Source organism: Ranitomeya imitator, chromosome 6, assembly GCF_032444005.1.
Source record: "Ranitomeya imitator isolate aRanImi1 chromosome 6, aRanImi1.pri, whole genome shotgun sequence".
Lineage (NCBI taxonomy): Eukaryota > Metazoa > Chordata > Amphibia > Anura > Dendrobatidae > Ranitomeya > Ranitomeya imitator.
In genome coordinates this window covers 339,525,114-339,548,095 of record NC_091287.1, presented here as the reverse complement: position 1 = coordinate 339,548,095, position 22,982 = coordinate 339,525,114, and the positions used below count along the sequence as shown (strand labels likewise).

Below are 22,982 nucleotides of genomic sequence, written 5' to 3'. Positions count from 1 at the left end.
AAGCCAGGGAGCAGCTGCAGCCCAGACTTCCTCTCCATGTTCAGATTGTCCGAAGGTGGAGACAGTGACGTCAGCGCTGATTGGAAGTCGGGCATCACGTGTCATTCCACCGCATCACAGCCCCAGGACCGTGGGTGCCGACACCGCTGGAATGAAGCCCGCACAGGAGGTCAGTATAGGTTTAATTATTTTATCAGAGCATAACATATAGTGTAAGAAGGGGTTGTTCTTGTAGTGGACAACCCCTTTAAGTTGACTGTGCTGCAGTCAATCAGTGAATTTAGTGGCTCTGAGGGGGTGTTACGTATAAACCAACAGAGTTCACTGACTGGCTGCCGCTCCGTCAACATGATGTCAGCGCCGCAGCCACTACCGGACGCTGCAGCAACTTTGAAAAATTTGAAAAATTTGCAGTACAATGGCAAATTCAATACAGAACCCTTTCAAATATTATGTGCCCTCTATGTACCTTCATGTGTGGCACCGAAGCCAATGAGTTCCCCACACAACAATTCATTATGAATCCTGAATAAACTCTGTAAAGGCTTATGTTCACACCGTTTGTTAGCATTGCAGAAAGCCACTGCAAAAACACTACTTTTTTAGCACATTTATTTTTTATACCAAACACTTACGGTACCTTTTAATAATCAGAAACTAATCTCCCCAGAAGATGAAAACAACATTTAGCAGATGCGGCATTCTACTTATTTATTCATGATATATTGTAGAATTAGAATATATCCACTTACCAGAAGGCTCAGCTATCGCACAATCATTGTGTATTTACTATTGGTGGTATGGATGTATGATGACATAAAGAGTTATTGGTGTCAAGATTTGCAAAAATAGAATTTGTCACTTTTGGTAACATTCTCATGTGTTAAATCTGCTTGCACCAAAACATTTTTTTTAAAAAAGGCAACAAAAAGCAAAAGGCTACCACAAGATGGCACTCAAAGACAGAGGTTACACTTGTACACTGCATATCATCACATTATACAACATCTAATTACAGCCTAAATTTACTCAAACTATAAAAAAAGTGAGGTGTGATATTTAATCCTATGTAGTAAATAGACAGCAGCTAAATCTAGGAGCAACAAGGATGTTAAGTGGGAATAACGGACCTTGTTTTGTCACGATAAAATTAAAGGAATGTAAAAAGACTACTTTGACACTTACTGCTCATTAAAAGTTAAATATCATCTCTGTTCTCAAGAACAGAGGGATTTTTAATTCTATTGTATACAGCTTGTGCCTAGGTTACCAGCCATCTCTTTAGTATGAGAGGTGGCCAATTTCCGTGGCAAAGACTGTGCACTTCCATGCTTTATCCTTTAGATCCTGCAAGCACGGCTCTGAATTTGGCACGATCTCTGTAGGTGCTACTTCAAAGCTGTCCCTGGTTCCATCCAGCTTCAGTGTCTCTGTGCTTATCCCATGCTGCAGTGGTAAAGCAGGATCTACTTGCAACATGGGAAAGCACACAGCTTGAGCTAGTGGCAAAGCCATGTCTCTGGTGTATACATGTGCTTTTTTGCTAAATTAGAATAATTAGACCCCACAATGCAGACGAGCTGAAGGCTGCTATCAAAGGAACCTGGGCTTCCATAACACCTCAGCAGTGCCACAGGCGGATCGCCTCCATGCCACGCTGCATTGACGCAGTAATTGATGCAAAAGAAGCCCGACCAAGTATTGAGTGCATTTACTGAACATACATTTCAGTAGGCCAACATTTCAGATTTTAAAATCATTTTTCAAGCTGATGTTATAAAGTATTCTAATTTAGTGAGATAAATGACTTTTGGGTTTTCAGTGACTGTAAGCCATAATCATCAACATTAACAGAAATAAACACTTGAAATAGATCACTCTGTTTGTAATGACTCTATATAATATGAGTTTCACTTTTTGTTATTGAAAGAAATTAACTTCTTGATGATATTCTAATTTAGTGAGAAGCATTTGTACTGTCAATCTTCAGGAGACAGGAGTTCACAAACCCAAGCATGCAGGAAGCAGGGAGGCAGTAGAGCACTGTTCTTCTGAGGGCAGAACATTATACATCCCCTTTAATGAGACATAACAGTCATTATTGCATTGATGGATTATGCACCTTAAGAAGATTGTACAGGCTTAGGTTCACGTCTACTGGTACTCTATGTGACTGTAAACTTGTGAATCTTCACAGCGTGCGCAATGTGTGCTGTCAGGATTCTTCAGTCCCGGATGTGTATGCGATTTGCACAATTCCCCCCACATTCTGACTAGATGTGCCAACCTCACTCAATTCACTTGTATCGAGCAAGGCCACATACGTCTAGTTGGCTTGTAATCACATATATGCAAATCGCATACTTTCACTCATGTGCCCTTCTGCTCCTGACGCTGACACTGGAGAATCCTAACAATGCACTCTGTGCCCGCTGTGTGGAGTCATAAGTCTACAGTCAAATAGAGTGACTGCAAACTTGAAGCCCAAGCCTGGATAGCCCCTTTAATTCAAGTTCCTCAGAATGCTGCTGCTGCCTTATCTGCATCCCCTCCCCACATTAGGCTACTTTCACACTAGCATCGGGCTCGGCCTGTCGCAGTGCGTTGGGCCGAGGTTACCGACGCTAGCAGTGAATGCGCCGCACAACGGGGGCAGCGGATGCATTTTTCCAGCGCATCCGCTGCCCCATTGTGAGGTGCGGGGAGGTGGGGGAGGGGTTCCGGCCGTGCATGCGCGGTCGGAAATGGCGGACCGTTGGAAGCAAAAAACGTTACATGTAACGTTTTTTGCTCCCGGCGGTCCGCCGCAACACGGCACAACCATCGCACGACGGTTGCGACGTGTGTCAATGCGTCGCAATGCGTCGCTAATGTTAGTCTATGGGGCAAAAACACATCCTGCAGACAACTTTGCAGGATGCGTTTTTTCCCCTAAACGACGCATTACGACGTATTTAAAAAAACGCTAGTGTGAAAGCAGCCTTACATGGTCTCAGAAAAAGTTGGACAGGGTGGCACCAGACACTTAATTAGTAATTAGTGCTGATTTTCCTCATATTATGGACAAGGGCCTCCTCCCACTCTACAACTACAGAAAAACTGATCAGCCATTTTTCAGGCAATTGCAATTTTGTTTCCCTTATTAAATGGATTTAGATTTCACTATTACCTGTCAATCTGTAACGTTACATTTTACCATTTTGCTGTTTGTTTTCAGAAACTTGCCATTATCCATGGTGATATCTATGCCACTTGTGACAGTTATCTATGTCATGACAAATATTGCATACTACACAGAATTGGATCTGAACACCATCATGGACAGTAGTGCAGTCGCTGTGGTAACATTTTGGTTTTAACCAGAAGTCTCAATTTTAACACTGTGCACTTCACCATTTTATTTTTGACAACTACTTAAGATATTTTTGGTGTTATTCTTATTTAGCAATTTACAAGATTTCTACGTTTAAGATTTGAGTAAATTTATTCAATGTGAATCGAATTTTTAGGGAAAATTCAGAAAATTTGAATTTCAGAAGATTGGCTCATCTCTACTCCTGTCCATATGAATGTTGTTTACTGTGTTCTCTCAACATCAATAATAGTGAAAATTGCAAAGTTCTTGAAAAGACAAGCAGATGTGCATTTTTAATCCTATTGAAAAACCTCTCCCTTCACAAGATTTTTAATTGTATTGTTTAATGCTTATTGTCTAGTTACCGGACACCGCTCCAGTCTAGCTGCGTGGCCAAGCATGCACAGTGCTTACAAGCTTTTTTCAGTAGTACACTATTAGCACTAATATGTAGCTTCCTGGATTGCTGGAGCGCATGATCTGGCCAAATATAGTGTGCATGCAATGCTCCAATGTGGCATAGTTCAGACCAATGATACAACTATGCCGCTGATCTGAGCTGAATCTGCAGCCACCCCAAGCAAACAGGAAGCCCAGATGCTCCGGAAGATGACAAATGAGATCAACCCTTTATGTCCTATAAATATACAACATTTTCCCAACAGGGACCACTACAGGGTAGAGATGTAGTTGGCTGCCGGTTAAAGTCAGCCATAGATGTACAGAATATTTATTCCTACAAAGAGTAAAGGCATCCATACACATTAGACTACTGTCAGCCAAATCCAACAATATTGGTGGGATCAGCCAACAGTCTAATATGTACGTGGGCCTCTTGACTCTTCCACAACAGTTGATGTCTCGGGAAGAGAACGATCCCGTGTGAAATGCTGATGCTTTTTCTCTCCGTCAAGAAAAGATTTTTTCTGTTTGTAGAACAGTCTGATAGCGGCTCTCGTAAAGAGCACAGGAACGTTAGGCCGAGCCAAGGAGTCAGTGACTACTGTTTGGCTGACAGATATTTAATGTATATGAGAATCTTTAGTATAGAAGTGTACACTTTAAGGTTTTCTGGTAAATAAGTGTAACCACTTTTTAAGTGTGGAAAAGCTAAACATTGTCATTACTTATTTAGACTTTTGCTGAAAGAGTTCTTGGATTTGTAAAGTGGTTTATCCCGATATCAGTGGCTATGTCATGTTGCGGTGGATTAAACTCAGTAATAATTTCATCATCAAGGTAAGACAAAGCAGAACTAAAACATTGTGTCACATAACGAGTGAGATTTATTAAAATTTGTGAGAAGCAAGTCTCCAGGCGTTACGAATAGCAACCAATAACGTTGCTGCTTTTATTTTTTAATCAATAAATTTGTTTTCTAAAATGAGAGCTTGAATCTGATTGGTTGCTGTTGAAAACTATTCTTTCCCTTTTACACTAGTTCTGATAAATCTGCTGTTGATTCGTGGAGCTAAGCCTGACTGACGTGTTATTGACATGTTAATCTACAGTTCTCCATTCCATTAGTAGCTTCATGGATTTTTTTATGTATTTCAGGCTGTTTTTTGTGGCCTCCAGAGAAGGACAACTTCCTGACTTTCTGTGTATGATACACATCAATAGATATACTCCTATTCCTGCCCTGCTTTTTAACGTAAGAAATACTTTTATACAAGTTTTATAAGAATTTGAAAAAATGATAAAGATTTTAGAATCACATTTGTTTTGTCCAGCAAGTAGGAAATCATATAATATTATTTTAATGAAGACTGTAATGGAAAATGCATTGACTTAATGGAATAAGGAAAAAAACAGGTGAAATGCAAAGGCATCATCTATTTTAAATACGCAAAATACCCAGAACAAACCAACATGGAGATCTCTTTGTCACTGGCAAGCGTCCAGCCACTGGTTAATTTAACAGGAGCGGCTTAGCCACACGTGTAGATAAGTGTAGCGGGAGCACAGTGGAGTGAGTTTGGATGTGACATCTCCACCACCCCGCTTGGTACCGACCCACATCATGATGTACATTCTTGTTCATTCCTTCGAAGTGGTCACTCTCAGTTACACTGGAGAGTGGGTGGTGCAGCATCCATCTCCTTTAACCCCCACCCCACCAGCTAGTGAATGTGGGCCATAGTGTCCTCTACTGTATAAATAATTAGATGTCAAGTCTTCCCCTATTGGTCCACATACCGTATATAAAAAATCCCCTGCACTCTAAAGATAATGAGATAACTTTACACCTTCAACCCCAATCTATACTACAAAGCTGAAAAGTGAGCTACAGAATACTGAACACATTGGGCTATGGTCACATTTGACTTTTTTGCAGCATTGTTTCTTTGCTGCATTTTATTCTGCAGAAAAGAAGCTTTGTATTACAATAATAAAAAGTTATTCGATTTCAGAAATCTCATGCATACACAGCTTTATTTCCTGATTGAATTTGAACACTAGAGTGCAGCATTGCCAATTTTTGCAGCTATCTTCAGCCATAGAAAGCAATGAGAGTGTCAAATACGCCTCTTAACATTTGGGCTATGTGCACACGTTGCGGATTGGGGTGCAGAATTTTCATGCGTTTTTTATGTGGATTTTGTGCGTTTTTGTTGCGGATTTCATGTGTTTTTTACCACTGCGGATTTCTATAATGGAAGGGTGCAGAAACGCTGCAGATCCGCACACAATAAGTGAAATGCTACTTCTTTTGATCCGCAGCGTTTTTCATGCGGAATTTTCCGCACAATTAGCACAGCTTTTCTTTCCTATTGATTTACATTGTACAGTAAATCAATTTGCGGATCTGCAGCGTTTCTGCATGGAAAAAAACGCTGCGGATCCGCACTAAATCCGCATCGTGTGCACATAGCCTTATGCTGTTTTCTGGTGAGTAAAGCTAGTTTTAGTAACATGTACTGAAGGCAAATCACATATGTAATCCGCCTGAAAAATACAGCAAAAAAGCGCAACAAAAACACATTTTATATACAGTTACTATCAAGAGTGTAGGTTTTGGTTGCATAAAAAATGCTGCCAAAATGCCATGTTTGAACATACACTTAACCTACTGTAACTGATTTTTGCCTTTTTTTAACAGTTTGTAACAAAAATATGTTTTATATAACCTGCTTCATTTGCTTACACTAGAATATATTTGTCTGTTTCTTGTTTTTTTTTTTAATGTAAAATACCCTGTTAGGGAAGGCTCAGATAATGGAGTTTTATGATATGGGGAAAAATAATTTAATGGGATAAGAGCCATAAAATAGCAAACAAAACAATACTCACTTGATAAATCCTCACGGCTCCAGTGCCGCAACTCTGGTGCTCCTCTTCAGTCTGCTCTTGTTTTGCTGCATTGATGATATGCCTATTGTTTCATGCTGTACATTGGTGCCATCATGTGGGTAGATGGGCATAGCAATCATTGCAGAACTGTAAGAACAGTAACCAAAGACCAAGGGGTGGCACCAGGATGTTACTTGGTCTATGAAAGATTAAAAAGATTCATCAGGTGAGTAATAGTGCTTTCTTTTAACAAGACGGAAAGAGCCACCCCAATATTAATTCTTTTTAAAATTACAGTACTTATTTCTTCTGCTAAAATGTATTTTTTTTCTTTGCATTATCCAGGGATTAATGGCTCTTGTGTTCCTTTGTGTGGATGATGTGTTTCAGCTCATTGATTACTTTAGCTTTTCTTACTGGTTATTTATTGGCCTTTCCGTAGTTGGTCAAATTTATTTAAGGCTGAAGAGACCGGACATACACAGACCTGTGAAGGTATTTGTTTATCTTACACTGATTTTCAGATTGCGGAATTATAATTTTTTTTATATATAAAAATTAATTTTTCTCTTACAGAAATTTGAAGGCAGATAGCCCTTTGTATTTCAATATGTAACAAGAAGTAGAATTGTGACCTTATACTTAGTTTTTCTGGGTGAATCTGTGGGTTTTGTACAGAGAAAAAGATGGTTGGTCAAACGGATCAGGTCAAAGGATATAGCAGATGATTGCAAGATGAGACTGTACATGAAATTTTTTGCCGTTTCTAACAATGGAGAGACATGGGATATTTTTCATTTAGGCAAAGTGCACAGAGATGTTAATTTTTAACCGCACTAAACCAAAAAAAGAATATATAGCAAAGTTAGACATACCAAATTAAGGTGACATTTGGATGCATTTCGGGGTAAGGCTGCAGTGAGACGGTGGACGATTTGCTCATGCGAGGAAATCGGGCCAATTATGCTAACGTTACATGGAGTTTGCTCCGTGTGTCACCTTAATGTGATCCGATTTTTTCACATGAGAGAACTTATCACATGTGCAAAGAAGACGGAGAACTTAATTTCTCTGTCTTCTCCATTCTCTGTGTCCAAGGCAATCTGACTGAACTCGGATGATATCCAAATACAGTCCGATGTTTCACAAGCACCCATAGGCTTGCATGGATGCACGTTATCCCATTATTGGATGTACTAGTAGCATTATGCTATTCTTTTCTCATGCCGAATCGGCACAAGAAAAAAGTGCTTGTCGCACTGCCCCACAGTAAAACATTGGGCCATATGCTACCTGGTAAAGCTCCGGAAAGCACTCGGCCGTGTTATTCGGTTGAAGAGACTGATTCCACATTGCATGAGTGTCCCTCCCATCTGTTCAGGCCTGTATTTAATTAGAGCTGGATCCTACCTGCCCTTAACCCCTTACCAACATCCAATGTGCATGTATGATGGATGTTCTGCTCACATGCATGGAGTGGGCTCAGGAGCAAAAAAATAAAATAAACATATTTGTTATCACACAATTCGATGCTACAAATATTAAAATAATTTAACCTACTGGAGCGCCCCCGTTAGGGCAGTGGGGTACTCGGAACCGGGCCCTTCCGTTCTCAAGGGGGATGTCACGGTGGCTGACCTGGTCCGTGGCCCTAGGGGCATTCGTTGTAAATGGGGGGAAAGGTGTTTAAAGGGATAATGTTCGTGACGCCACCTGTGGTATTCGGTCAGGGTGACCGATGCTGCTTAGGGGTCCGCTGGGGAGATGTTATGGCAGCTAGATGGTGTACCTTCCCACAGGTGAAGTAAGTCCCCAGGGCTTCCCAGAGTGTAGATGGTGGATGGTGTGAGGCGCAGTGAAGAACGAGGACACAAGGTTGCAGTCTCTTTACCTTTACTGAAAGCTTGAGCGTCCACAGTCCAGAGCACAAGATCACAGGGCAGAGTCCGGCCGGTCTGAAGGCAAATCCAGAGTCCCCTTTATCCAGGTGGAAATCAGTAGCCTTCCTCTAGTGCCTAGGTGTTGTAGTACCTCCCTGCTGTGCGTCTCAGTAAGGTCCTCACAACTGTTGTAGATGTTATGTCTTTTTCTCTCTCTGTCCCCCTGATGGTAAGGATAGGACAAACCCGTATGACTGATGGCCTGAGGCTCTTTACAGGGACTCTAGCATGCCCCGGCCCCCATAAGTTGCCACCATGCCTCCTGGGTATGGGTTGGGCAACTAATATGGAACTAGCTGTCCTGCCGGTCTCTGGAGCCAGGCTTGGAGACGATGACTCCCTCGGTGTTCTGGCTACTGGCTTCTGCGCCTCAGAAGGAGGCAGCCTTTTACAGGGCAGAACTCCTTCTGGCTTCCTCTCCTTTTTGCTATGACTTCGTTTCTCACTCTCTACAACGCAATTCCCTTCAATGTCTCTTTCCTATAATGCTGCCGCATCTGTAAGCAGGCGCAGCTCCGTGGCCTTCTGTCTAGGCCTCTGACGGGATCCCACCCCTATCAGGGACCCACTACCTGAGTGGAGCTCAGATAGCAGCTCACTGGGTGAAGCCCAGCTCGCTTCTCTCTCACTGACTGTCCAGCCCACCAGTTTTACCTATTTGTGCCCTAATAAATAGGAGCATAGCTCCCCCTGGCGGACTGTAGTGTGAAGTGTGTTGTGTGGTTTGTGATACCGGGTAAAGAGATCTCCTTTATTGCCCTCAGATGTAACATCACTCCCCCTGGTGGAAGAATGACATTACTGCAATGACCAGGACCCTGGGGCACTGCACTACCATACTGTAAAGAGAATGATAAAAAAGTCAGGATTTCGTTTTTTTTCTGACATCTTTGCTCCATGAAAATTGAATAAAAAGCAATCTAACGATATACCATATGTACTGCCCCAGTGAAAAAAAAAGCAAATTTTTATACGGCTCCGTAAATAGAAAAAAATTGTGTCCTAGAAAATGACAACACAAATAAGATTCTATTTTCACATTTTACTTATTTTATTTTCCGATTTCTTTAAAATCAGTAAATATAATACATGAGATATATAAATTTAGTATTGCTGTAATCGTACTTAAATGGACTCAATTTAGCAGGTCATGTTTTCCTCACAATAAATGCTATGAAAACAAACAAAAAGAAAAAAATACTGTTGGTTTGTTTTCCCCACTTCATCCCACTTGGAATTCCCATTTTCAATACATTCTATCATAATGTAAAGAGAACCAAAGCAGTCATAGATCCAAAAATATCAACACCTTTATTAAATATTTAGAAAATTCATAAAAGCTTATATACAGACACAACGCATATATGGGGCTGAAAGAAGGCATAAAATGTAGCCAGCACCAAAAATTTCCCAAGGTGGGGTATCCCCCTGGATATAAGGTATATAAATATTTAAACACTCAGTAATTAGATATATACTGCCATGTGGCAAGAGTACAACACAAATAATATATTTGTCATAATTAAAATCACATAGTACCTTGTGGTGGAGTAGTCTCCTGGAGTCCCCCGGCCACCCCGACGCGCGTTTCGGTAATAATACCTTCTTCAAGGGCCATGTGGCTAAGACTGGGCAAATACTTGAAATAGTTGCGGCCCGTACTCTTGTTGTACTCTTGCCACATGTCAGTATACATCTAATTACTGAGTGTTTAAATATTTATATACCCTAAATCCATGGGGATACCCCACCCTGGGAAATTTTTGGTGCTGGCTACATTTTATGCCATCTTTCAGCCAGTTGTGTCTGTATATAAGCTTTTATGAATTTTCTAAATATTTAATAAAGGTATTGATATTTTTGGATCTATGACTGCTTTGGTTCTCTTTGGCTTGTTTGCAGTTGTCCTAACTATATCCATGTGGTGGTGGGCCTAGATAACTAATATAGTGAAATTGGTGATTTTTTGTTCCCACCTCCTAGAATGTTCATCAGAATATGGTTATATTCTATCATAATGTGTAGTGTTATCAGATATAAAAAGTTATGGCTCGTAAAAGAAATGGAGAAAAAATGAAAGCAGAAAAACTAAAATTGGCTCCATCATGAAGAGATTACATTTACTAATTACCAATGAGAAGTAGATCTTTTTGTGTAGGCACCCATCTAAAAAGGTCGACTTGTCACTGGCAGATGTGCTCACATAATTTGATCATAATGTAGACTAAGTACCTACGACTTATAAGCATAGTTTATTTGACAATGTTGTAGTTCTTTTTAATTGTTTAAACATTTTTTTTTTTTTCCATAGATGAGCTTGTTTTTCCCAGTGTTATACTGCATCTGCAGTATTTGTCTGGTAGTGGTTCCTCTCTATAGTGATCCCATTGATTCTCTGGTTGGAATAGCTGTAGTTCTTTCAGGGGCTCCTGTATACTACCTCTGTCTTCACCTTCCTGCAGAGAAACAACCAACATTTGTAAAGAAATTCTTAGGTGAGTAGTGATTACACAAAGTCAGTTGATTACATTCATTCTGGCTACATTTAACCCCATTCATTTAAAAATCTGCTCCATACAGATGAAATCATAAATTAAGATATAGAAGCATGGGAACATATAGTGAATAATGAACAATTTATTTCTGAGTCCAATGGGAGCTGTGTGATTTGGTCTTCATTGAATTGTTTCAAGTGGAAGCTACAGACAAACATATTTTTACAATATAAGTCTATGGCCCCGATTCATCAAGACCAGCAATTTTCTCTCTGTTGTTGATGATAGAGTATGGTTGAATCAGATGCTCCTGTTTCATGAATAGGTGCCCACATCTCTTCATGAATCTGGAGTATCTGATGAGTGGTGTGCACCTCTGTGTGCTATGCTAGAAGTCTTACTCCAGATAGGGCAGAGAAAAGGTATTTAGGTACCCTAAGAAGAAAAAGCACAAATGGCCACCTACCCTACACATACAACAAAGAAATCATGCCAACCAAGATACCGAGTACATATTAACAGAAATCTGGGAAAAACGAACTAGTATATAAGATGATCCCCCAGACTCTATATAGTCGCTCCAAATACTAGATATGAGAAAAAAGGAGAAACGGGAACATATAGTCAATATATAAAACAAACAATCTTTATTAATACAGAAAGATTAAAAGAAGGGTATAGGACATAAATACATGTAACAATGTAACCATGACATAACATGAACAGGGGAGAAAAACACCCCACATCCTGCCACCCCAACGTAAAGTAATCGGATGGCCGTAATATAGCAATAAATGTCACATTCCCCTTGAGGAAGCGGCGTGTTTACGCCACGAAACGCGCGTCGGGGTGTATTCACCGGCGGGACCCCCTCATCTCTCTCCCCCCACGGGCATTAGGTGAGCATACTATGTATTTTGTACTGTTGGCATTGGGGCCGTTTTTGGTCACCTTTGCACACTGGCTGTGCACTTTTTATTAGGTGCTAAGTGCAGTGGTGATTCCCTCTCACACCATATTACTTTATTACTCTTTATATATGGTACGTTTTTGTGTCCTTACTGGTGTGGTAGGGATCACCATGATTGTTAGTATAGACATGTTGTTAAGCTCTGCATATAGTTAGCCACTTATGAGCTAGGCACTACCACCGCTGCAGAGGTTTCTGCTTATTGCTAATGTGCATTTGGTCCTCACCTTTTTGGTGGGACCCAATTACTACTGTGACCCTATTTATTTTTTGTCTTCATGTAGTCACCTGCATAGGTGCTCACCATTTATTGCTATATTACGGCCATCCGATTACTTTACGTTGGGGTGGCGGGATGTGGGGTGTTTTTTCTCCCCTGTTCATGTTATGTCATGGTTACATTGTTACACGTATTTATGTCCTATACCCTTCTTTTAATCTTTCTGTATTAATAAAGATTGTTCGTTTTATATATCGACTATATGCTCCCGTTTCTCCTTTTTTCTCAACAAAGAAATCATGTATAGTTAAGGTGTATTTAGATATACTGATGATTGACAAATAAGCGTTCATAGGAATTCTTGTTCCTATTATTAGCTGATGTACGAAGGCCAGCAATCACCCAAAGAACAAGCAAAACACTCAATCAATGAGTGGTCAGATATAATTTATTAATCTATAAAAGGCATTGTTGGTAACGCATCACCCATTGTAAAAAAGGAATGTGCGCCAAGCAACATGAGGACACAATAATCGTATTAATGATTGTTCTGTTTAAAATGTAAAAGTAAAGGGGTCAATAACTGAGCGCCGATTAGAAAGTAAAAAGGAAGTGAAGGCACTCCAACCCAGAAATAAAAGAAAAAAAACTTTATTTCAGCATGTCAAACCAAGTTAAAAACATGACAAACACCTGACGCGTTTCTGGGGCATAAAAAGCACCCAGAAATGCGTCAGATGTTTCTCATGTTTTTAACTTGGTTTGACATGCCGAAATAAAGTTTTTTTCTTTTATTTCTGGGCTGGAGTGCCTTCACTTCCTTTTTCCTTTCTAATTTTTGCTGTGCTCATCAGCGGATAGAGCACCTACCCAGCCTCTGAATTGGACTCTACATACTCTGTTAGTGCCTGCATAGCGTTTACCTCTATTCCTCTCTTTCCTACCCATTGCTGAGCACCAATTAATTTGCATAAAAATTGATCTCCACTCATTGTAGATTACATCGGCAAGTGTAAAATGGACTAATACAATGTCCGCATGTCATTTATTTAAATGTTGAATTATGTAGATTTATTTATTAATGAATTATTTATTTAATCGCCCAGTTTCTAAAACAGGTAGTATGAGTTCAGAGGCATTTTTAGTGGCAAACATTGTCACTGCCCCTGATCTTACATAGCAAATATGCCCTATATTTTCCTCTGGTAGGAACATTATTTAAATGTAACCAATCCCAAATGTGGCTGCGGCGTCAACACATTGTTCTATGTGTGCCATACCTTGAAAACCACAAGTTTAAAGCAAAGCAAACAAGCAGATCATAATATCATAATGACACTTGGCCATTGCAAAGGTGCTTCATGTTATGGATCTGCAACACAGGACTAAGGTAGAAGGGGGAAAATTGACGCTGCACTATGACTAGGCTGAAACCCTATGAAGGAGTGGGCGACCCATTCCTTGTGAATAGACCCACCGACGATCCTAGGTTAATCTCAAGCGAAGACCTATAGTTAAGGGGAAGGTGTTCCCTAAAAGAACTAAGGACTGGGTACAAAAACAGGTCACCTCCTAATAGAAAACAAAGAGAAGGCTGCAGAAACCAATAGAAAACAGAAACTAAGGCTAGCAGAACCAGAGGTACCAGCACTGCACAAATAACACACACAGAAGACAAAGCAAAGCACCAAGCTAGAGCTCAAGCAAGGACTGGGAGGCAGGTGCTGGTTAATAAAGAGTGAAACAAATACCTGACCCAAGACAAACCCAGCACCAGAGGAAAAAGACCAGCAGCCAGAACTCCACAAGAAAATGGCGGATAGTCACAAACTAAACCTTCTCCTCATTCTGTCTACCTCTCAATCTTCTATCCACCCGGATAGCTAATTGCATAGCAGCCTCAAGCGTAGCAGGTGCAGGATATGCAATGAGCAAATCTTTAACCCTGTCATTAAAACCTGCTAAAAACTGACTCTTGAGTGCTGGATCGTTCCAGCTGACCTCTGCAGACCATCATCTGAACTGGGTACAATATCTCTCAGCGTTGCCAGAACCCTGTTTCAGCCGCCATAGGAAACAGAAACTAAGGCTAGCAGAACCAGAATTACCAGCACTGCACAAATAACACACACAGAAGACAAAGCAAAGCACCAAGCTAGGGCTCAAGCAGATAAACACTGTTGTCCAGCAAGGACTGGGAGGCAGGTGCTGGTTAATAAAGAGTGAAACAAACACCTGACCCAAGACAAACCCAGCACCAGAGGAAAAAGATCAGCAGCCAGAACTCCACAAGAAAATGGCGGATAGTCACAAACTAAACAGATTCTAACACTTCAAAGGCACAGGCACAACTAGCACATGCACTTATGCTATGGATCAGCGCAGAGTGCAAAGAATTGATAATGTCTGTGAAACAACAATTGTATCAGAAAAACTGCATAGATATTAACAGTCATTTTGAAACTATGTTGCCTAATAGTAATAGGTCATGTTGGCATTCTTTGCAGTTGCACTAAATGGGTTGTCCATTAATGGGCATTGTACAACCCTGTTAGAATGCTGAATAAAATATCTCCCAGACTGGTGCCTTTCCTCTTTTTCAAGCTTGTTGCCCGCTGTAGAGTGACATTGCTTTTGTCACAATAGTACTGCAGCCTATCAGTGAACAACAGCCTTCATAGTGGGGACTGACAAAAATTGGCTGCAGTGCTCACATGAAATAAACAATCTCACGCGATCACTGGGAGAAAGTTTAGTAAGTATGTTTTTTACTTATTTTATTTGGCACACTGCGGGTATTCAAAAAAGAGCAGACCAATAGTGAACAGTTGCCAGTCAGCAACCACTATGTTTGTCCATACCCTAACGCCTCTATATGATGTATTAAAATAAATACAATTTTAGACTTTTTCATTAAGTGTTACAAGGCAGACCTGTACTAAACTGGGATGAGCTACAGAACAATAGACAAGAAGCTTGGTGACAAGGCAACAACTCTTGGCACACTTATTAGAAAATGGAAGAAACACAAGATGACTGTCAGTCTTACTCAGTCTTTGGCTAAATGCAAAATCTCACCTCATGGGTAAGGATGATTCTGAGAAAGGTCAGGAATCAGCCCAGAACTACATGAGAGGACCTGGTCAATGACCTGAGGAGGGTTGGAACCACAGTATCAAACATTACTGTTAGTAACACACTACGCCGTCATGGATTAAAATCCTGCAGGGCATGCAATGTCCCACTGCTGACACCAGCACATGTCCAGGCCCATTTGAAGTTCACAAATCCCCATCTGGATGATCCAGAGGAGGCATGGGAGAAGGTTATGAGGTCAGATGAGACCAAAATAGAAATTTTTGGTATCAACTCCACTTGCCATGTTTGGAGGAAGAAGAAGGATGAATACAAGCCCAAGAACACATCCCAACTGTAAAGCATGGTGGGGGAAACATCATACTTTGGGGGTGCTTTTATGCAAAGAGGACACGATGACAGCACTGCACACCCTCCTTTCCTCAGTAAGAGCATTGAAGTTGGGCTATGGCTAGGTTTTCCGGTATATCAATGACTCGAAACATATAGAGGAGCTGCGGAGACACCATCACGTGTTTCTCAACGCAGGCAGTGAATAGCCAGGCCTTTCCCCGGGAAGGAACAACCAAGGGAAGGGCAGCATCCAATAAAGGAAAACCACCTATGCCAAGTATGGTATCCATCCACAGACAGCTGTTTCAGGGTTTTTGCCCCTCATCAGTGTGGAGTAGGAAACTGGCTATCAGGAGCAGTGCCTAGTAGAAAGTCTATAAAGGCACGGATGATTGACCTCGTGGAGACCAAAACATCCAACACCGCGGAGACACCATCACGTGTTTCTCAACGCAGTGATCCAGAACACTGCCAACAAAAATGCAAATGCATGTAGAGGAGCTGCGGAGACACCATCACGTGTTTCTCAACGCAGGCAGTGAATAGCCAGGCCTGGTCTGTGGATGGATACCATGCTTGGCATAGGTGGTTTTCCTTTATTGGATGTTTTCCTTTATTGGATGCTGCCCTTCCCTTGGTTGTTCCTTCCCGGGGAAAGGCCTGGCTATTCACTGCCTGCGTTGAGAAACACGTGATGGTGTCTCCGCAGCTCCTCTACATGCATTTGCATATTTGGGGGCAGTGTTCTGGATCACTGCGTTGAGAAACACGTGATGGTGTCTCCGCGGTGTTGGATGTTTTGGTCTCCACGAGGTCAATCATCCGTGCCTTTAATGACTCGAAACACACAGCCAGCGCAACTAAGAAGTGGCTCCCTAAGAAGCATTTCAAGGTCTTGGAGTGACCTAGCCTGTCACCAGACCTGAACCCAATATAAAATCTTTGGAGGGAGCTGAAACTCAATGTTGCCCCATGACAACTCCGAAACCTGAAAGATCTGGAGAAGATCTGTATGGAGGAATGGGCCAAAATCCCTGCTGCAGTTTGTGCAAACTTGGTCCAGAACTACAGGAAACATCCGACCTCTGTAATTGCAAACAAAGGTTTCTGTACTAAATATCAAGTTCTGTTTAACTATTGTGTGAAATACTTATTTCATGCAATAAAATGAAAATTAATTATGTAAAAATCATACAATGTGATTTTCTCGATTTTTTTTTAAGATTCTGTCTCACACAATTGGGAAAAGCGTGCAAAATTGGCTGTGTACCAAAAACTTACATTCAACACTGTGTATATACAGTTGAGCTCAAAAGTTTACATATCCTGTAAGAATGTTTGCTTTCTTGGCCTTTTTTCAGAGAATATGAATGATAACACCAAAACGTTTTCTCCACTCATGGTTAGTGGTTGGGTGAAAGCATTTATTGTCAAACTACTGTGGCTTTTTCTTTTTAAATCATAATGACAACCCAATTCATACACAGTTCTGCCCAGAACTTCTGGGCCAAAGCATATGGCAGCTCTCACAGGAACTTCAATATGGAGACTTCCTGGCCTTCACATAACACAACACAGACCGAGGAAAGAAAAACTGGATGGACATTTATTTCCCCAGCCAAACCCTTAAGGTGGAGATATGGTGAGTAGGCGTCCTGCCCATCTCTTTACCTACTCACCTAAAAATCCACCTATAACATGGCTGCTTAACTCCTTCATCACATAGCATGCTGAAAATAAACTTATGGATTTCTAGATCATGGAGGAAAGCAATCTCTGTGACAAATATCTCCCCTCACGTACAGTGCCGGTGACCCTGTCACAATATATATATATATATATATATATAGTAATGCAACGATATGACCATACGCAGTGAAACGGCAGTGACCCAAGCAAGTTCAAACAAAATGTTCCTTTATTGTGTTACTTCACACAGTAAACGGCTTCTTCATCCAGACCAATGGAATATACACAGTAAACGGTTGTAGTTTGCAGTCAATAAACAGGCCGGACTTCCCTCTGTCCAGTTTCCCTGGGCGACTGCACACTGGTACCAAGGCTCTGTACTCACGCAGTGTACTGCACTCTTTATCCTCCGGATTGCAGCCGGGTAAACATAAAACAGCCCAAGATGCAGGGTGTCTGTTCCTTTGGTTCTTTTTCCCCTGTGTTGCTCCACACAGAAAGAGCTCTGCAGACAACTGCTCTGTCTGCTTCCAAGCTCAACACTGACAAACCTCCCCCTCTACTACAGGGCCTTTAATCAGTCACTGCTTCACCATTCTAATCACAGCAACACCTGTGATTGCCATATGCCCTCATGGCCTCACTACGCCTCCGTGCGCATTCTGGAGAGTACAAACAGTGTCTCCTAGCTGTAACAGGGTCAATACCTCACAATATATATATATATATATTTATACATATTTATACACACTACCATTCAAAAGTTTAGGGTCACTTAGAAATTATCTTATTTTTTAAAGAAAAGCACTGTTTTTTAGTGAAGCTAACATTATATGATTCAGAAATACACTCTATACATTGTTATTGTGGTAAATGACTATTCTAGCTGCAAACATCTGGTTTCTAATGCAATATCTTCATAGGTGTGTAGAGGCCTATTTCTAACAACCATCACTCCAGTGTTCTTATGGTACTTTGGGTTTGCTAACTGTGTAAGAAGGCTAATGGATGGTTAGAATACCCTTGAAAACCCTTGTACAAGTATGTTAGCACAGCTGAAAACAGTTTGGCAGATTAGAGAACCTTCAAACCTGACCTTCCTTTGAGCTAGTTGTGAATCTGGAGCATTACATTTGTTGGTTCCATTAAACTCTTCACTTTCATGTGAAACTCGACAGTCTATTCTTGTTCTTAGAAATTAAGGCTATTCCATGCGAGAAATTGCTAAGAAACTGAAGATTTCTTACAACGGTGTGTACTAATCCCATCAGAAGAGAGCACAAACAGGCTCTAACCATAGTAGAAAGAGAAGTGGGAGGCCCCGCTGCACAACTGAGCAACAAGACAAGTACATTAGAGTCTGTAGTTTAAGAAATCGACGCCTCACAGTGTCAGCGTCTACAGTGAAGAGGCGACTCCGGGATGCTGGCCTTTAGGGCAGAGTGGCAAAGAAAAAGCCATATCTGAGACTGGCTAATAAAAGGAAAAGATTAATATGGGCAAAAGAAGACAGACATTGGACAGCGGAAGCTTGGAAAAAAGTGTTATGGACAGTCGAATCCTAGTTTGAGGTATTTTTATCACAGAGAACATTTGTGAGACTCAGAACAATTGAAAAGATGCTGGAACAGTGCCTGACACCATCTGTCAAGCATGGTGGAGGTAATGTGATGGTTTGGGTTTGCTTTGGTGCTGGTAAAGTTGGAGATTTGTACAAGGTAGAAGGGATTTTGTATAAGGAAGACTATCACTCCATTTTGCAATGCCATGCCATACCCTGTGGGTGGTGCTTGATTGGAGCCAATTTCATCCTACAACAGGACAATGACCCAAAGCACACCTCCAAATTATGCAAGAACTATTTAGGGAAGAAGCAGACAGCTGGTATTCTATCTGTAATGGAGTGGCCAGCGCAGTCACCAGATCTCAACCCCATTGATTGAGCTGTTTTGGGAGCAGCTTGACCGTATAGTGCACAAAAAGTGCCCATCAAGCCAAACCAACTTGTGGCAGGGACTTCTGGAAGCATGGGGTGAAATTTCTCCAGATTACCTCAGCAAATTATCTGCTAGAAAGGTCTACAATGCTGTAATTGCTGCAAAGGGAGCATTCTTTGACAAAAGTAAAGTTTGAAGGAGAAAATTATTATTTCAAACAAAAATCTTTTTTTCGAACCTTGTCAATAACTAGACTAGATTTTCAATTCATTTGACAACTCATTTGATTAATAAAAGTATGAGTTTTCATGGAAAACAAAAAATTATCTGGGTGACCCTAAACTTTTGAACGGTAGTGTTTATATATACACACAGACAGTGAGGGAAATAATTATTTGATCCTTTGCTGGTTTTGTAAGTTTAAGGGTAGGTTAATTTTAACATTGAAAGATAGAATATTAACCCCTTAACCCCCTGAGCTTTTTTCGCTTTCGTTTTTCGCTCCCCTTCTTTCCAGAGCCATAACTTTTTTATTTTTCTGTCATTATGGCCATTTAACCCCTTACCGGCATCGGACGTACTATACCGTCCGATGCCGGCTCCCCTGCTTTGATGCAGGGCTCCGCGGTGAGCCCGCACCAAAGCCGGGACATGTCAGCTGTTTTGAACAGCTGACATGTGCCCGTAATAGGCGCGGGCAGAATCGCGATCTGCCCGCACCTATTAACTAGTTAAATGCCGCTGTCAAACGCAGACAGCGGCATTTAACTACCGCTTCCGGCCGGGCGGCCGGAAATGACGTCATCGCCGACCCCCGTCACATGATCGGGGGTCGGCGATGCTTGTGAATGGTAACCATAGAGGTCCTTGAGACCTCTATGGTTACTGATTGCCCGTCGCTGTGAGCGCCACCCTGTGGTCGGCGCTCACAGCACACGTGCAATTCTGCTACATAGCAGCGATCAGCAGATCGCTGCTATGTAGCAGAGCCGATCGTGCTATGCCTGCTTCTAGCCTCTCATGGAGGCTATTGAAGCATGGCAAAAGTTAAAAAAAAAAGTTTAAAAAAATGTGAAAAAAATAAAAAAAACATAAAAGTTTAAATCACCCCCCTTTCGCCCCAATCAAAATAAATCAATAAAAAAAATATCAAATCTACGCATATTTGGTATCGCCGCGCTCAGAATCGCCCGATCTATCAATTAAAAAAAAGTATTAACCTGATCGCTAAACAGCGTAGCGGGAAAAAAATTCGAAACGCCAGAATTACGTTTTTTTGGTCGCCGCGACATTGCATTAAAATGCAATAACGGGCGATCAAAAGAACGTATCTGCACCGAAATGCTATCATTAAAAACGTCATCTCGGCACGCAAAAAATAATAAGCCCTCAACCGACCCCAGATGATGAAAAATGGAGACGCTACGAGTAGGGTTGAGCGACCTTCACTTTTATAGGATCGGGTCGGGTTTCACGAAACCCGACTTTTGGAAAAGTCGGGTCGAGTGAAATCGGCCGATCCTATAAAAAAGTCGGGGTCGGGGTCGGCCGAAACTCGAAACCCAATGCAGTGCATTGGGTTTCCATGGTTCCCAGGGTCTGAAGGAGCGGAAACTCTCCTTCAGGCCCTGGGATCCATATTTAAGTGTAAAATATAGAATTAAAATAAAAAATATCCTTATACTTACCCTCTGACGCGCCCTGGTACTAACCGGGAACCTTCCTTCCTTAGAATCAGCCTTCCAGGACCTTCGGTGACGTCGCGGGTGACGTCGCGGCTTGTGATTGGCCGCGCGGCCGCCCATGTGACCGCTCGCGCGGCCAATCACAAGCCGCGACGTCACCCGCGACGTCACCGAAGGTCCTGGAAGGGCTGATTCTTAGGAAGGAAGGCTGTCGGAAGGAAGCAGGGCGCTTCCGAGGGTGAGTATATTCCGATTAGGTATATACTCACCCTCGGAAGCGCCCTGCTTCCCTCCGACAGCCTTCCTTCCTAAGAATCAGCCCTTCCAGGACCTTCGGTGACGTCGCGGGTGACGTCGCGGCTTGTGATTGGCCGCGCGAGCGGTCACATGGGCGGCCGCGCGGCCAATCACAAGCCGCGACGTCACCGCGACGTCACGACAAGGTCCTAGAAGCGCGGATTCGAAGGAGGAAGGCTGCCGGTTAGTACCAGGGCGCGTCAGAGGGTAAGTATTGCAATATTTTTTATTTTAATTCTATATTTTACACTTTAATCTGAATTCCGATACCAATTCCCGATATCTTAAACATATCGGGAATCGGGATCGGAATTCCGATTCCAGATTCAAAAGATCGCCAACTTCATGGCCGACCCCCCACTGGGGTCGGGTCGGGTTTCATGAAACCCGACCTTGCCAAAAGTCGGCGACTTTTGAACAATTTCGACCCGTTTCGCTCAACCCTAGCTACGAGTATCGGAAAATGGCGCAATTTTTTTTTTTTTTTTTTAGCAAAGTTTGGAATTTTTTTTCACCACTTAGATAAAAAATAACCTAGTCATGTTAGGTGTCTATGAACTCGTACTGACCTGGAGAATCATAATGGCAGGTCAGTTTTAGCATTTAATGAACCTAGCAAAAAAGCCAAACAAAAAACCAATGTGGGATTGCACTTTTTTTGCAATTTCACCGCACTTGGAATTTTTTTCCCGTTTTCTAGTACACGACATGCTAAAACCAATGATGTCGTTCAAAAGTACAACTCGTCCCGCAAAAAATAAGCTCTCACATGGCCAAATTGACAGAAAAATAAAAAAGTTATGGCTCTGGGAAGGAGGGGAGCGAAAAACGAACACGGAAAAACGAAAAATCCCCCGGTCATGAAGGGGTTAAGGGCTTTTTTTTTGCGGGACAAGTTGTAATTTTGAACAATACCATTGGTTTTACCATGTCGTGTACTAGAAAATGGGAAAAAAATTCCAAGTGCGGTGAAATTGCAAAAAACGTGCACTCCCACACTTGTTATTTGTTTGCCTTTTTGCTAGATTCACTAAATGCTAAAACTGACCTGCCATTATGATTCTCCAGGTCATTACGAGTAGACACCAAACATGTATAGGTTCTCTTTTATCTAAATGACAAAAAAATTCCAAAGTTTACTAAAAAATTTTTTTACAAAATTGCGCAATTTTCCGATACAAGTAATGTCTCAATTTTTCGTGATCTGGGGTCGGGTGAGGGTTTATTTTTTGTGTGCCGAGCTGACATTTTTAATTATACCACTTTTGTGCAGATACGTTCTTTTGATCTCACGATATTGCATTTTAATGCAATGTTGCGGCAACCAAGAAAATGTAATTTTGGCGTTTTGATTTTTTTCTCGCTACGCCGTTTAACGATCATGTTAATCCTTTTTTATTGATAGATCGGGCGATTCTGAACTCGGCGATACCAAATATGTTATTTTATTGTTTTATTTTGATTGGGGCGAAAAGGGGGTGATTTGAACTTATATTTTTTTTATTTTTTTTTTATATTATTAAACACATTTTTTTTTAATTTTGGCATGCTTCAATAGCCGCCATGGGAGGCTAGAAGCGTCCTCTACTCGATCACCTCTGCTACATAGAGGTGATGCACAGATCACCTCTATGCAGCAGAATTACAGGCTTGCTATGAGCGCCGACCACA

At 41.5% G+C, this 22,982-nt stretch overlaps 1 protein-coding gene across 1 annotated transcript in view; it reads left to right on the top strand.

Annotated features, from left to right (window-relative positions):
- The window catches only part of LOC138641406 (Y+L amino acid transporter 2-like), a 113,763-nt gene that overhangs the window by 59,341 nt on the left and 31,440 nt on the right, over positions 1-22,982 (top strand). The window contains exons 5-9 of the mRNA XM_069728938.1: positions 3,218-3,341; positions 4,491-4,594; positions 4,913-5,009; positions 6,995-7,144; positions 10,901-11,084. Of these exons, the coding sequence (XP_069585039.1) occupies positions 3,218-3,341; positions 4,491-4,594; positions 4,913-5,009; positions 6,995-7,144; positions 10,901-11,084 (659 nt within the window). The remainder of the gene's footprint in view (positions 1-3,217; positions 3,342-4,490; positions 4,595-4,912; positions 5,010-6,994; positions 7,145-10,900; positions 11,085-22,982) is intronic.